Raw genomic sequence first — 15,379 nt, 5'->3', positions numbered from 1 at the left:
GAGCGTGATTAAAAAGAGAAACATGAACCATTTCAAACTGTACCTCCTCCAACTCCGCTGGCCCCGTGTCTTTTCTCCCAACTCCCCCCGACCGGTCTGGGTCGGTCCCAGCTCCCACTCACAGGCCTCTTCTCCCAGCTTCCTCCTCCAGGCTTCCTGGTCTGTCTCCGCTCCCAGCTTCCTCCTACCATGGGCTGCCTCTCTAGGCTGCCACCAGCACCTCAAATCAAAATCATACTTTTCTGTTAAGTGCCTTTAAAATCACACTTTTCTGTTTAAGTGCCTTTAAAATCACACTTTACTGTTAAGTGCATTTAAAATCACACTTTTCTGTTAGGTGCATTTAAAATCACACTTTACTGTTAAATGCATTTAAAATCACACTTTACTGTTAAATGCAATTAAAATCACACTTTACTGTTAAATGCAATTAAAATCACACTTTACTGTTAAATGCATTTAAAATCACACTTTACTGTTAAAAGCATTTAAAATCACACTTTACTGTTAAAAGCATTTAAAATCACACTTTAAGGTTAAGTGCATTTAAAATTACACTTTACTGTTAAAACAATAAAATGAAAAGAAGAGAAAGGAAACAAGAAGCACCTCCAGACACTCCACCAGCTCCTCCTCCTCCTCCTCCCCCAGCACCCTGCACCAGGGCTGGGGTGGGCTGCGGCTGCTGCTGCTGCTGCTTGGAGGAGGGTTTGTGGTTCTTCCAGTCCACTCCACAGATGGTGTGTCGGCGCTCCATAGTGCCACCTGCTGGACGGGGGTCAGAGTTGCTCATGGTCTGACGACGACCCTCGATGCCTCCTGGTTTTTTCTTCTCCAGGCTGTTACCACCTGCTAGGACGGTATCTACGTTTAAACCTGGGGGAGGAGGAGGATGGAGGAAGAGGAGGATGGAGGAAGAGGAGGATGGAGGAGGAGGAGCAGGAGGTGGAGGATGGAGGAGGAGGAAGAGGAAGAGGATGGAAGATGGAGGAAGAGAAGGATGGAGGAGGAGGAGGAGGAGGAGGAGGAAGAGAAAGAGGATGGAGGAAGAGGAGGATGGAGGAAGAGGATGGAGGAGGAGGAGCAGGAGGAGGATGGAGGAGGAGGAAGAGGATGGAGGAAGAGGAGGAAGAGGATGGAGAAAGAGGATGGAAGAGGATGGAGGAGGAGGAGGATGGAGGAAGAGGATGGAAGAGGAGGAGGATGGAGGAGGAGGATGGTGGATGGAGGAGGGGCAGGAGGGGGATGGAAGAGGAGGAGGAGCAGGATGGGATGGAAGAGGAGGAGGAGGAGGAGGACGGAGGAGATGGAGGAGGAGGAGGAGGATGGAGGAGGATGGAGGAGGGGGATGGAGGAGGACTGAGGAGATGGAGGAGGAGGAGGATGGAGGAGGATGGAGGAGGGGATGGAGGAGGGGCGGAGGGGGACGGAGTAGGGGGAGGAGGAGGATGGAGGAGCAGGAGGAGGAGGATGGAGGAGGATGGAGAATGGAGGAGGATGGAGGAGGGGGATGGAGGAGGGGGATGGAGGAGGGGCAGGAGGGGGACGGAGGAGCAGGAGGAGGATGAAGGAGGAGGAGGAGGATGGAGCAGGAGGAGGAAGAGGAGGAGAAGGGGGAGAAGGAGGAGGAGGGGGAGGAGGTGGAGGAGTGTCACCAAACACATACTTTCCAGATTCAGATTGATTCATCCACAACCATGTAGTATTTACAGCATAGTAAATAAAATCTGAGATCAGAGGCTGACAAACTAATAGACGCTGAATCCAGACATGACTAATCATTGAAATGTACTGTGAGTGAGTTACTGAGCTGCCTTGCCTGTTTTGAGCACCAGGAGGTGCAGTGCATCATCTCTCAGGTAGGAGGCAGCAGCGATCTCGTGCGTAGGGATCCTCAGCAGCAGCTTCTCATTGTCTCGCCAGGTCAGAAGAAGACATCGGGCTGACAGGCTCAGGATACAGTCCTGCTCAACGCTGGTCTTCAGGGGAAGCACCTTCAGCTGCTGTGCAACCAATAAACAACAGAGACACATATTACACACCAGAGACACAGAGACATATCATGCTATGTAATTACTATTTATACAACGGGTGGGTCTAATCCTGAATGCTGATTGGTTAAAAACGCATTCCAGACGGTGTCTATTCCACAAGTTACCACTGGCTAAATCTTTGACTTTAAAATGCCTATTTACTCTGTTCCATCTGACTGCACAATCCACTGTCTCATCAGCCCAGCCAGGCAATTTATAAACTTGATCTCCACTATGAAAAGCATCTAGACATTATCTCACATTTCTTTTAGACTAACATTTGGTTTTCAACAGTGGTGATTTGTATAAACCTTGTTGTCTGTCTCTCCGACATTTGCAACGTTGTTTCAATATTCAAATTCAATCTCTAACTGTCCCATAGTAATGAACGTGTCGGAAGTCGGGACGAGACAGACATGTAGGTAGTGTTTCTCAGCCAGTTGAAATCACGATTCAGCTGGCATCATTTTTATGGAATTATACAAAATAATATCAATTGAAAAAAGTTACAACGAAACACAGCTAGTTTGCAGTCTTTCCAGCTTCAGTTTCAAGTGATTGTGTTACTGTAGCTATGCTGTTGGCTATCTCCTCTGAACAACAGTGTCCTGACAAGGGAGCACATTTTCTATGCCAGACGAAATTGAGCCTCATCACCTTATTTTTATGGATGTATCCAAATAAATGTAATTAGAAAATAGCTTAAACAAATGTAAAGGCAGCTACTTTGCTGTTATTTTGACGTGACTGTAAGTTAGCCGTAGTTGGCTAGCAAGCAAGGGATAAGAACGTTGCCAGCCAGTATTGCAGTGGAACATTTTAGAACGAACGACTGGGTCGCGTCCATAGATACAGAACAAAAAGACTGAACGACTGGGTCACGTCCATAGATACAGAACAAAAAGACTGAACGACTGGGTCGCGTCCATAGATACAGAACAAAAAGACAAATGACCGGGTCGCGTCCATAGATACAGAACAAAAGGACTGAACGACTGGGTCACGTCCATAGACACAGAACAAAAAAGACTCAATGACTGGGTGTGAATAGATCGAGGCCAGAGTAAATCAGTAAAACATCTTAGCATGTTGTGCTCCAGTATTGTTTTTCCACTGTTTTATTAGAGATATAAACGTGTAACAAACTCACCCTGGCCGTGTCCAGGAGCTGCAGCAGTTCATCTCTACTGGAAGGGTTTAGAGAACACGACACCCACGTCAGGTGACCCAGGAACTACGAGGACAACAAGGATCAGAGTTTAGCATTACTGTACTAGATAAAAGCATAAAGGCCGTGATACACACCCAGAGAGAAGAGGACACACACATCAAATCACATTTTATTCATCACGTGCTTCGTAAACAACAGGTGTAGACTAACAGTGAAATGCTGACGGGCCCTTCCCAACAATGTAGAGAGAAACAACAGGTGTAGACTAACAGTGAAATGCTGACGGGCCCTTCCCAACAATGTAGAGAGAAACAACAGGTGTAGACTAACAGTGAAATGCTGACGGGCCCTTCCCAACAATGTAGAGAGAAACAACAGGTGTAGACTAACAGTGAAATGCTGACGGGCCCTTCCCAACAATGTAGAGAGAAACAACAGGTGTAGACTAACCGTGAAATGCTGACTTAGGGGCCCTTCCCAACAATGTAGAGAGAAACAACAGGTGTAGACTAACAGTGAAATGCTGACGGGCCCTTCCCAACAATGTAGAGAGAAACAACTGGTGTAGACTAACAGTGAAATGCTGACGGGCCCTTCCCAACAATGTAGAGAGAAACAACAGGTGTAGACTAACAGTGAAATGCTGACGGGCCCTTCCCAACAATGTAGAGAGAAACAACAGGTGTAGACTAACAGTGAAATGCTGACGGGCCCTTCCCAACAATGTAGAGAAACAACAGGTGTAGACTAACAGTGAAATGCTTTCTGACGGGCCCTTCCCAACAATGTAGAGAAACAACAGGTGTAGACTAACAGTGAAATGCTTTCTGACGGACCCTTCCCAACAATGTAGAGAGAAACAACAGGTGTAGACTAACAGTGAGACTCTGACGGGCCCTTCCCAACAATGTAGAGAGAAACAACAGGTGTAGACTAACAGTGAAATGCTGACGGGCCCATCCCAACAATGTAGAGAGAAACAACAGGTGTAGACTAACAGTGAAATGCTGACGGGCCCTTCCCAACAATGTAGAGAGAAACAACAGGTGTAGACTAACAGTGAAATGCTGACGGGCCCTTCCCAACAATGTAGAGAGAAACAACAGGTGTAGACTAACAGTGAAATGCTGACGGGCCCTTCCCAACAATGTAGAGAGAAACAACAGGTGTAGACTAACAGTGAAATGCTTTCTGACGGGCTCTTCCCAACAATGTAGAGAAACAACAGGTGTAGACTAACAGTGAAATGCTGACGGGCCCTTCCCAACAATGTAGAGAGAAACAACAGGTGTAGATTAACAGTGAAATGCTCAAGGGCCCTTCCAAACAATGTAGAGATAAACAACAGGTGTAGACTAACAGTGAAATGCTGACGGGCCCTTCCCAACAATGTAGAGAGAAACAACAGGTGTAGACTAACAGTGAAATGCTGACGGGCCCTTCCCAACAATGTAGAGAAACAACAGGTGTAGACTAACAGTGAAATGCTGACGGGCCCTTCCCAACAATGTAGAGAGAAACAACAGGTGTAGACTAACAGTGAAATGCTGACGGGCCCTTCCCAACAATGTAGAGAAACAACAGGTGTAGACTAACAGTGAAATGCTGACGGGCCCTTCCCAACAATGTAGAGAGAAACAACAGGTGTAGACTAACAGTGAAATGCTTTCTGACGGACCCTTCCCAACAATGTAGAGAGAAACAACAGGTGTAGACTAACAGTGAAATGCTGACGGGCCCTTCCCAACAATGTAGAGAGAAACAACAGGTGTAGACTAACAGTGAAATGCTGACGGGCCCTTCCCAACAATGTAGAGAGAAACAACAGGTGTAGACTAACAGTGAAATGCTGACGGGCCCTTCCCAACAATGTAGAGAGAAACAACAGGTGTAGACTAACAGTGAAATGCTGACGGGCCCTTCCCAACAATGTAGAGTGAAACAACAGGTGTAGACTAACAGTGAAATGCTGACGGGCCCTTCCCAACAATGTAGAGAGAAACAACAGGTGTAGACTAACAGTGAAATGCTGACGGGCCCTTCCCAACAATGTAGAGAGAAACAACAGGTGTAGACTAACAGTGAAATGCTGACGGGCCCTTCCCAACAATGTAGAGAGAAACAACAGGTGTAGACTAACAGTGAAATGCTGACGGGCCCTTCCCAACACTGTAGAGAGAAACAACAGGTGTAGACTAACAGTGAAATGCTGACGGGCCCTTCCCAACAATGTAGAGAGAAACAACAGGTGTAGACTAACAGTGAAATGCTGACGGGCCCTTCCCAACAATGTAGAGAGAAACAACAGGTGTAGACTAACAGTGAAATGCTGACGGGCCCTTCCCAACAATGTAGAGAGAAACAACAGGTGTGGACTAACAGTGAAATGCTGACGGGCCCTTCCCAACAATGTAGAGAGAAACAACAGGTGTAGACTAACAGTGAAATGCTGACGGGCCCTTCCCAACAATGTAGAGAGAAACAACAGGTGTAGACTAACAGTGAAATGCTTTCTGACGGGCCCTTCCCAACAATGTAGAGAAACAACAGGTGTAGACTAACAGTGAAATGCTGACGGACCCTTCCCAACAATGTAGAGAGAAACAACAGGTGTAGACTAACAGTGAAATGCTTTATGACGGGCCCTTCCCAACAATGTAGAGAGAAACAACAGGTGTAGACTAACAGTGAAATGCTGACGGGCCCTTCCCAACAATGTAGAGAGAAACAACAGGTGTAGACTAACAGTGAAATGCTGACAGGCCCTTCCCAACAATGTAGAGAAACAACAGGTGTAGACTAACAGTGAAATGCTGACGGGCCCTTCCCAACAATGTAGAGAGAAACAACAGGTGTAGACTAACAGTGAAATGCTTTCTGACGGGCCCTTCCCAACAATGTAGAGAGAAACAACAGGTGTAGACTAACAGTGAAATGCTGACGGGCCCTTCCCAACAATGTAGAGAGAAACAACAGGTGTAGACTAACAGTGAAATGCTGACGGGCCCTTCCCAACAATGTAGAGAGAAACAACAGGTGTAGACTAACAGTGAAATGCTGACGGGCCCTTCCCAACAATGTAGAGAGAAACAACAGGTGTAGACTAACAGTGAAATGCTGACGGGCCCTTCCCAACAATGTAGAGAGAAACAACAGGTGTAGACTAACAGTGAAATGCTGACGGGCCCTTCCCAACAATGTAGAGAGAAACAACAGGTGTAGACTAACAGTGAAATGCTGACGGGCCCTTCCCAACAATGTAGAGAGAAACAACAGGTGTAGACTAACAGTGAAATGCTGACGGGCCCTTCCCAACAATGTAGAGAGAAGCAACAGGTGTAGACTAACAGTGAAATGCTGACGGGCCCTTCCCAACAATGTAGAGAGAAACAACAGGTGTAGACTAACAGTGAAATGCTGACGGGCCCTTCCCAACAATGTAGAGAGAAACAACAGGTGTAGACTAACAGTGAAATGCTGACGGGCCCTTCCCAACAATGTAGAGAGAAACAACAGGTGTAGACTAACAGTGAAATGCTGACGGGCCCTTCCCAACAATGTAGAGAGAAACAACAGGTGTAGACTAACAGTGAAATGCTGACGGGCCCTTCCCAACAATGTAGAGAGAAACAACAGGTGTAGACTAACAGTGAAATGCTGACGGGCCCTTCCCAACAATGTAGAGAGAAACAACAGGTGTAGACTAACAGTGAAATGCTGACGGGCCCTTCCCAACAATGTAGAGAGAAACATCAGGTGTAGACTAACAGTGAAATGCTGACGGGCCCTTCCCAACAATGTAGAGAGAAACATCAGGTGTAGACTAACAGTGAAATACTGACGGACCCTTCCCAACAATGTAGAGAGAAACAACAGGTGTAGACTAACAGTGAAATGCTGACAGGCCCTTCCCAACAATGTAGAGAGAAACAACAGGTGTAGACTAACAGTGAAATGCTGACGGGCCCTTCCCAACAATGTAGAGAGAAACAACAGGTGTAGACTAACAGTGAAATGCTGACGGGCCCTTCCCAACAATGTAGAGAAACAACAGGTGTAGACTAACAGTGAAATGCTGACGGGCCCTTCCCAACAATGTAGAGAGAAACAACAGGTGTAGACTAACAGTGAAATGCTGACGGGCCCTTCCCAACAATGTAGAGAGAAACAACAGGTGTAGACTAACAGTGAAATGCTGACGGGCCCTTCCCAACAATGTAGAGAGAAACAACAGGTGTAGACTAACAGTGAAATGCTGACGGGCCCTTCCCAACAATGTAGAGAGAAACAACAGGTGTAGACTAACAGTGAAATGCTTTCTGACGGGCCCTTCCCAACAATGTAGAGTGAAACAACAGGTGTAGACTAACAGTGAAATGCTGACGGGCCCTTCCCAACAATGTAGAGAGAAACAACAGGTGTAGACTAACAGTGAAATGCTTTCTGACGGACCCTTCCCAACAATGTAGAGAGAAACAACAGGTGTAGACTAACAGTGAAATGCTGAAGGGCCCTTCCCAACAATGTAGAGAGAAACAACAGGTGTAGACTAACAGTGAAATGCTGACGGGCCCTTCCCAACAATGTAGAGAGAAACAACAGGTGTAGACTAACAGTGAAATGCTGACGGGCCCTTCCCAACAATGTAGAGAGAAACAACAGGTGTAGACTAACATTGAAATGCTGACGGGCCCTTCCCAACAATGTAGAGAGAAACAACAGGTGTAGACTAACAGTGAAATGCTGACGGGCCCTTCCCAACAATGTAGAGAGAAACAACAGGTGTAGACTAACAGTGAAATGCTGACGGGCCCTTCCCAACAATGTAGAGAGAAACAACAGGTGTAGACTAACAGTGAAATGCTGACGGGCCCTTCCCAACAATGTAGATAGAAACAACAGGTATAGACTAACAGTGAAATGCTGACGGGCCCTTCCCAACAATGTAGAGAGAAACAACAGGTGTAGACTAACAGTGAAATGCTGACGGGCCCTTCCCAACAATGTAGAGAGAAACAACAGGTGTAGACTAACAGTGAAATGCTGACAGGCCCTTCCCAACAATGTAGAGAGAAACAACAGGTTAGACTAACAGTGAAATGCTGACGGGCCCTTCCCAACAATGTAGAGAGAAACATCAGGTGTAGACTAACAGTGAAATGCTGACGGGCCCTTCCCAACAATGTAGAGAGAAACAACAGGTGTAGACTAACAGTGAAATGCTGACGGGCCCTTCCCAACAATGTAGAGAGAAACAACAGGTGTAGACTAACAGTGAAATGCTGACGGGCCCTTCCCAACAATGTAGAGAGAAACAACAGGTGTAGACTAACAGTGAAATGCTGACGGGCCCTTCCCAACAATGTAGAGAGAAACAACAGGTGTAGACTAACAGTGAAATGCTGACGGGCCCTTCCCAACAATGTAGAGAGAAACAACAGGTGTAGACTAACAGTGAAATGCTGACGGGCCCTTCCCAACAATGTAGAGAGAAACAACAGGTGTAGACTAACAGTGAAATGCTGACGGGCCCTTCCCAACAATGTAGAGAGAAACAACAGGTGTAGACTAACAGTGAAATGCTGACGGGCCCTTCCCAACAATGTAGAGAGAAACAACAGGTGTAGACTAACAGTGAAATGCTGACGGGCCCTTCCCAACAATGTAGAGAGAAACAACAGGTGTGGACTAACAGTGAAATGCTGACGGGCCCTTCCCAACAATGTAGAGAGAAACAACAGGTGTAGACTAACAGTGAAATGCTGACGGGCCCTTCCCAACAATGTAGAGAGAAACAACAGGTGTAGACTAACAGTGAAATGCTGACGGGCCCTTCCCAACAATGTAGAGAGAAACAACAGGTGTAGACTAACAGTGAAATGCTGACGGGCCCTTCCCAACAATGTAGAGAGAAACATCAGGTGTAGACTAACAGTGAAATGCTGACGGGCCCTTCCCAACAATGTAGAGAGAAACATCAGGTGTAGACTAACAGTGAAATACTGACGGGCCCTTCCCAACAATGTAGAGAGAAACATCAGGTGTAGACTAACAGTGAAATGCTGACAGGCCCTTCCCAACAATGTAGAGAGAAACAACAGGTGTAGACTAACAGTGAAATGCTGACGGGCCCTTCCCAACAATGTAGAGAGAAGCAACAGGTGTAGACTAACAGTGAAATGCTGACGGGCCCTTCCCAACAATGTAGAGAGAAACAACAGGTGTAGACTAACAGTGAAATGCTGACGGGCCCTTCCCAACAATGTAGAGAGAAACAACAGGTGTAGACTAACAGTGAAACGCTGACGGGCCCTTCCCAACAATGTAGAGAGAAACAACAGGTGTAGACTAACAGTGAAATGCTGACGGGCCCTTCCCAACAATGTAGAGAGAAACAACAGGTGTAGACTAACAGTGAAATGCTGACGGGCCCTTCCCAACAATGTAGAGAGAAACAACAGGTGTAGACTAACAGTGAAATGCTGACGGGCCCTTCCCAACAATGTAGAGAGAAACAACAGGTGTAGACTAACAGTGAAATGCTGACGGGCCCTTCCCAACAATGTAGAGAGAAACAACAGGTGTAGACTAACAGTGAAATGCTGACGGGCCCTTCCCAACAATGTAGAGAGAAACAACAGGTGTAGACTAACAGTGAAATGCTGACGGACCCTTCCCAACAATGTAGAGAGAAACAACAGGTGTAGACTAACAATGAAATGCTGACGGGCCCTTCCCAACAATGTAGAGAGAAACAACAGGTGTAGACTAACAGTGAAATGCTGACGGGCCCTTCCCAACAATGTAGAGAGAAACAACAGGTGTAGACTAACAGTGAAATGATGACGGGCAATTCCCAACAATGTAGAGAGAAACAACAGGTGTAGACTAACAGTGAAATGCTGACGGGCCCTTCCCAACAATGTAGAGAGAAACAACAGGTGTAGACTAACAGTGAAATGCTGACGGGCCCTTCCCAACAATGTAGAGAGAAACAACAGGTGTAGACTAACAGTGAAATGCTGACGGGCCCTTCCCAACAATGTAGAGAGAAACAACAGGTGTAGACTAACAGTGAAATGCTGACGGGCCCTTCCCAACAATGTAGAGAGAAACAACAGGTGTAGACTAACAGTGAAATGCTTTATGACGGGCCCTTCCCAACAATGTAGAGAGAAACAACAGGTGTAGACTAACAGTGAAATGCTGACGGGCCCTTCCCAACAATGTAGAGAGAAACAACAGGTGTAGACTAACAGTGAAATGCTGACGGGCCCTTCCCAACAATGTAGAGAAACAACAGGTGTAGACTAACAGTGAAATGCTGACGGGCCCTTCCCAACAATGTAGAGAGAAACAACAGGTGTAGACTAACAGTGAAATGCTGACGGGCCCTTCCCAACAATGTAGAGAGAAACAACAGGTGTAGACTAACAGTGAAATGCTGACGGGCCCTTCCCAACAATGTAGAGAGAAACAACAGGTGTAGACTAACAGTGAAATGCTGACGGGCCCTTCCCAACAATGTAGAGAGAAACAACAGGTGTAGACTAACAGTGAAATGCTGACGGGCCCTTCCCAACAATGTAGAGAGAAACAACAGGTGTAGACTAACAGTGAAATGCTTTATGACGGGCCCTTCCCAACAATGTAGAGAGAAACAACAGGTGTAGACTAACAGTGAAATGCTGACGGGCCCTTCCCAACAATGTAGAGAGAAACAACAGGTGTAGACTAACAGTGAAATGCTGACGGGCCCTTCCCAACAATGTAGAGAGAAACAACAGGTGTAGACTAACAGTAAAATGCTGAAGGGCCCTTCCCAACAATGTAGAGAGAAACAACAGGTGTAGACTAACAGTGAAATGCTTTCTGACGGGCCCTTCCCAACAATGTAGAGAGAAACAACAGGTGTAGACTAACAGTGAAATGCTGACGGGCCCTTCCCAACAATGTAGAGAGAAACAACAGGTGTAGACTAACAGTGAAATGCTGACGGGCCCTTCCCAACAATGTAGAGAGAAACAACAGGTGTAGACTAACAGTGAAATGCTGACGGGCCCTTCCCAACAATGTAGAGAGAAACAACAGGTGTAGACTAACAGTGAAATGCTGACGGGCCCTTCCCAACAATGTAGAGAGAAACAACAGGTGTAGACTAACAGTGAAATGCTGACGGGCCCTTCCCAACAATGTAGAGAGAAACAACAGGTGTAGACTAACAGTGAAATGCTGACGGGCCCTTCCCAACAATGTAGAGAGAAACAACAAGTGTAGACTAACAGTGAAATGCTGACGGGCCCTTCCCAACAATGTAGAGAAACAACAGGTGTAGACTAACAGTGAAATGCTGACGGGCCCTTCCCAACAATGTAGAGAGAAACAACAGGTGTAGACTAACAGTGAAATGCTGACGGGCCCTTCCCAACAATGTAGAGAGAAACAACAAGTGTAGACTAACAGTGAAATGCTGACGGGCCCTTCCCAACAATGTAGAGAGAAACAACAGGTGTAGACTAACAGTGAAATGCTGACGGGCCCTTCCCAACAATGTAGAGTGAAACAACAGGTGTAGACTAACAGTGAAATGCTGACGGGCCCTTCCCAACAATGTAGAGAGAAACAACAGGTGTAGACTAGCAGTGAAATGCTGACGGGCCCTTCCCAACAATGTAGAGAGAAACAACAGGTGTAGACTAACAGTGAAATGCTGACGGGCCCTTCCCAACAATGTTGAGAGAAACAACAGGTGTAGACTAACAGTGAAATGCTGACGGGCCCTTCCCAACAATGTTGAGAGAAACAACAGGTGTAGACTAACAGTGAAATGCTGACGGGCCCTTCCCAACAATGTTGAGAGAAAGAAAATAGAGAAATAATAGAAAAGTAAAACACAGTAATAAAAGTAATAATAAATACACAATGAGTAACATAACATGGTTTTACACAGGGTACCAGGACACAATGTGCAGGGGTACGGGGTAATAATATGGCTTTATACACAGGGTACCAGGACACAATGTGCAGGGGTACGAGGTAATAACATGGCTTTATACACAGGGTACCAGGACACAATGTGCAGGGGTATTAGGTAATTGAGGTAGATATGTACTGTACATATAACGAGCAATAAAGTGACAGATGGTGAACAGTAGCAGCATCGTATGTGATGAGTCCAAAAAGTTTGTGAAAGAAGGGTCAATGCTGGTCAATTTGTTTAACTATTTAACTAAGTATTTATCAGTCTTATGATTTGGGGGTAGAAGCTGTTCAGGGTCCTGTTGGTTCCAGATTTGGTGCCTTGGTACCTCTCGCCGTGCGGTAGCAGAGAGAACAGTCTATGACTTATGTGGCGTTTTTTTTATATATATAACATTTGATTTTTATATTTCTTGGTATAAAAAAAGCTTGCAGTAAAGAGAAAATGTCATTCTGAAAAAAGTCTCAGAAGAAAGTGGGCATGATAAAAATAGCAGTTTAAAGGAAGAAGAATGGACAGAGAAACAGGCAATCTTACCATATTTCTCCACTGTCAAACCAGAGTGTCTTGTTTGGTAACGAAACAATTGCTGTTTGCAAATAATTTAATATTAGACATCCTTCTGAATTGAAGCATGGCACTTTGAAAAGTGACCTTTCCACCAGACAGAGGTTCGACCGACACAGAACAATGTAAGCTTCAACAGCTACTCAACAGTTTTCCTAACAACTGGTTTAAACATCTTCTCTCTTTTAAGAAAGTAAAACGCTCATAGAATTCTATTTAGAATCCCTATTAAATCAATAGCATCTCTGTCATAAAGATTTGTCCTTTTTTTTTACTTTTACACTGTATGACCCTTTTTATTGTGGCATGAACACAACCGGTCATCATGTTTTCATCTGATTGTCAAACAAAATCACTTCAAAAGGGGATCCGACTCACGTTCATCCACATGAAACATATTTCAAGCCTCCAAAAAACAGCGGTGAATGAAATAAAATAAAAAACAGAGAATAAACGGTGAATAAACAATTAATAAACAATTAATAAACGGTGAATGAAATAGACATTTGTTACACAAAACACCAAAAAAGTGTAACAACATTTGACTATAGACCAGAATCCAATGCTGTCTGTGGACGTCTCGGTTTTTGTTTTACACTACAGCGTACCCCCACCCCCCCACTATTTCTTTTACCCAGGATGCACTACCGGACTGTACCGCCTTACTTTCAACCCTAGTCCCAGGGTCCTGAGCTTAGTGATGAGCTTGGAGGGCACTATAGTGTTGAACGCTACGCTGTAGTCAATGAACAGCATTCTCACGTAGGTGTTCCTCTTGTCCAGGTGGGAAAGGGCAGCATGGAGCGCAATAGAGATTGCGTCATCTGTGGATGAGTTGGGGTAGTATGGTAATCGGAGTGGGTGCAATGTGTCTGGGATGATGGTGTTGATGTGAGCCATGACCAGCCATGACCAGCCTTTAAAAGCATTTCATGGCTACAGATGTGAGCGCTACAGGGTGATAGTCATTTAGGCAAGTTACCATGGCGTTCTTGGGCACAGGGACTATGGCGGTCTACTTGAAACATGTAGGTATTACAGACTGGGTCAGGGAGAGGTTGAAAATGTCTGTGAAGACACTTGCCAGCTTGTACGCATCCCGGTATTCCATCTGGCCTGCGGCATTGCGAATGTTAACCTGTTTAAAGGTCTTACTCACATCAACTACTGAGAGCGTGATCACACAGTCGTCAGGAACAGCTGGTGCTCTCGCCCTTTGTTCAGTGTTGCTTGCCTCGAAACGAGCACAGAAGGTAACCCAGGAACTGAGGAGGAGGAAGTACAATGGTATGTCTGGTTGTGTCCCAAACACAAGACATCTTCTCTAGTAACATCCACACTTGCGTTTGAGACAGAGGCTATGTCTGTGTTTGAGACAGAGTCTATGTCTGTGTTTGAGACAGAGTCTATGTCTGTGTTTGAGACAGAGTCTATGTCTGTGTTTGAGACAGAGTCTATGTCTGTGTTTGAGACAGAGTCTATGTCTGTGTTTGAGACAAGAGTCTATGTCTGTGTTTGCAAGTCTATTATCTATAAGTCTAGATGATGTGTCCTCCTCACCTTTGATACAACTATAGATTGATTAGTTGACGTCTCACCTTGACCTCCTTCTCTACATAGTCATAGATGAGTCTCTCCGGGTGGATGAGGAAGTCTGGAGGGTAGAGGGGTACGGTGTGGAGTGGTCTACGGGACACACTACTCCTGTCTGTCTGTCTGCGCCCCGACTTAGAGAAGACCAGGAGCTTGATGGGTGATACAAAACCCTGAGGAAGAAGAGAGAGAGAGGAGAGAGAGGAGAGGGAGGAGAGGAGAGGGAGGAAGAGAGAGAGAAGAGAAGAGGAGAGGGAGGAAGAGAGAGAGAGAAGGAGATTGAGGTAGGGAGAGAGAGAGAGAGAAGGAGTGGTAGGGAGAGAGAGAGAGAGAAGGAGAGGTAGGGAGAGAGAGAGAGAGAGAGAGAGAGAGGGAGAGAGAGAGAGAAGGAGATGAAGGGAGAGAGCGAGAGAAGGAGATGGAGGAAGAGAGAGAGAGGAGATGGAGGAAGAGAGAGAGAGAAGGAGATGGAGGAAGAGAGAGAGAGAGAAGGAGAGGTAGGGAGAGAGAGAGAGAGAAGGAGAGGTAGGGAGAGAGAGAGAGAGAAGGAGATGGAGGAAGAGAGAGAGAGAAGGAGATGGAGGAAGAGAGAGAGAGAAGGAGAGGGAGGAAGAGAGAGAGAGAGAAGGAGAGGGAGGAAGAGAGAGAGAAGGAGATGGAGAAAGAGAGAGAGAGAGAGAGAGAGAGAAGGACAGGTAGGGAGAGAAGAAGTAAGAGATAGAGAGAGGGCAAGAGGGCGTTTTTTTTATTTCATACTGGGGTAGTGGGGTATAGTGTGGAGGGGTCGACCAGACGCTTGATGGGGGGGTGCACAAGACCTGAGACATCTGAAAATTTCCCAACTCCATACTCTATCTGATCGACGCCGATTGATGTAACAAATTTAATATAAAAATCATAAACTATTTTTTTTTAATAAGCTAAACTGAAGAGTGTGTAGGAACATGCTTTCTGAAGTCTTAAAACACCAGTAAATGTCTACTGGTGAAGTATTACAGTCTACTGGTGAAGTATTACATGTTTTTGTTGTTGTTG

The 15,379-nt window shown here is 45.8% G+C and overlaps 1 protein-coding gene across 1 annotated transcript in view; it reads right to left on the bottom strand.

The window, feature by feature from the left end:
- The window catches only part of ccm2l (CCM2 like scaffold protein), a 49,424-nt gene that overhangs the window by 31,222 nt on the left and 2,823 nt on the right, over positions 1-15,379 (bottom strand). The window contains exons 2-6 of the mRNA XM_082959681.1: positions 14,350-14,517; positions 3,184-3,267; positions 1,815-2,003; positions 610-910; positions 44-220 (exon numbers count right to left, since the gene is read on the bottom strand). Coding sequence (XP_082815807.1) covers positions 44-220; positions 610-910; positions 1,815-2,003; positions 3,184-3,267; positions 14,350-14,517 — 919 coding nt within the window. The remainder of the gene's footprint in view (positions 1-43; positions 221-609; positions 911-1,814; positions 2,004-3,183; positions 3,268-14,349; positions 14,518-15,379) is intronic.

This window comes from Salmo salar, chromosome 13 (assembly GCF_965601325.2).
Source record: "Salmo salar chromosome 13, fSalSal1, whole genome shotgun sequence".
In the NCBI taxonomy this organism is placed as follows: Eukaryota; Metazoa; Chordata; class Actinopteri; order Salmoniformes; family Salmonidae; genus Salmo; species Salmo salar.
Note: the sequence above shows the minus strand (reverse complement) of the source record. Positions and strands in the feature narration are given on the sequence as shown.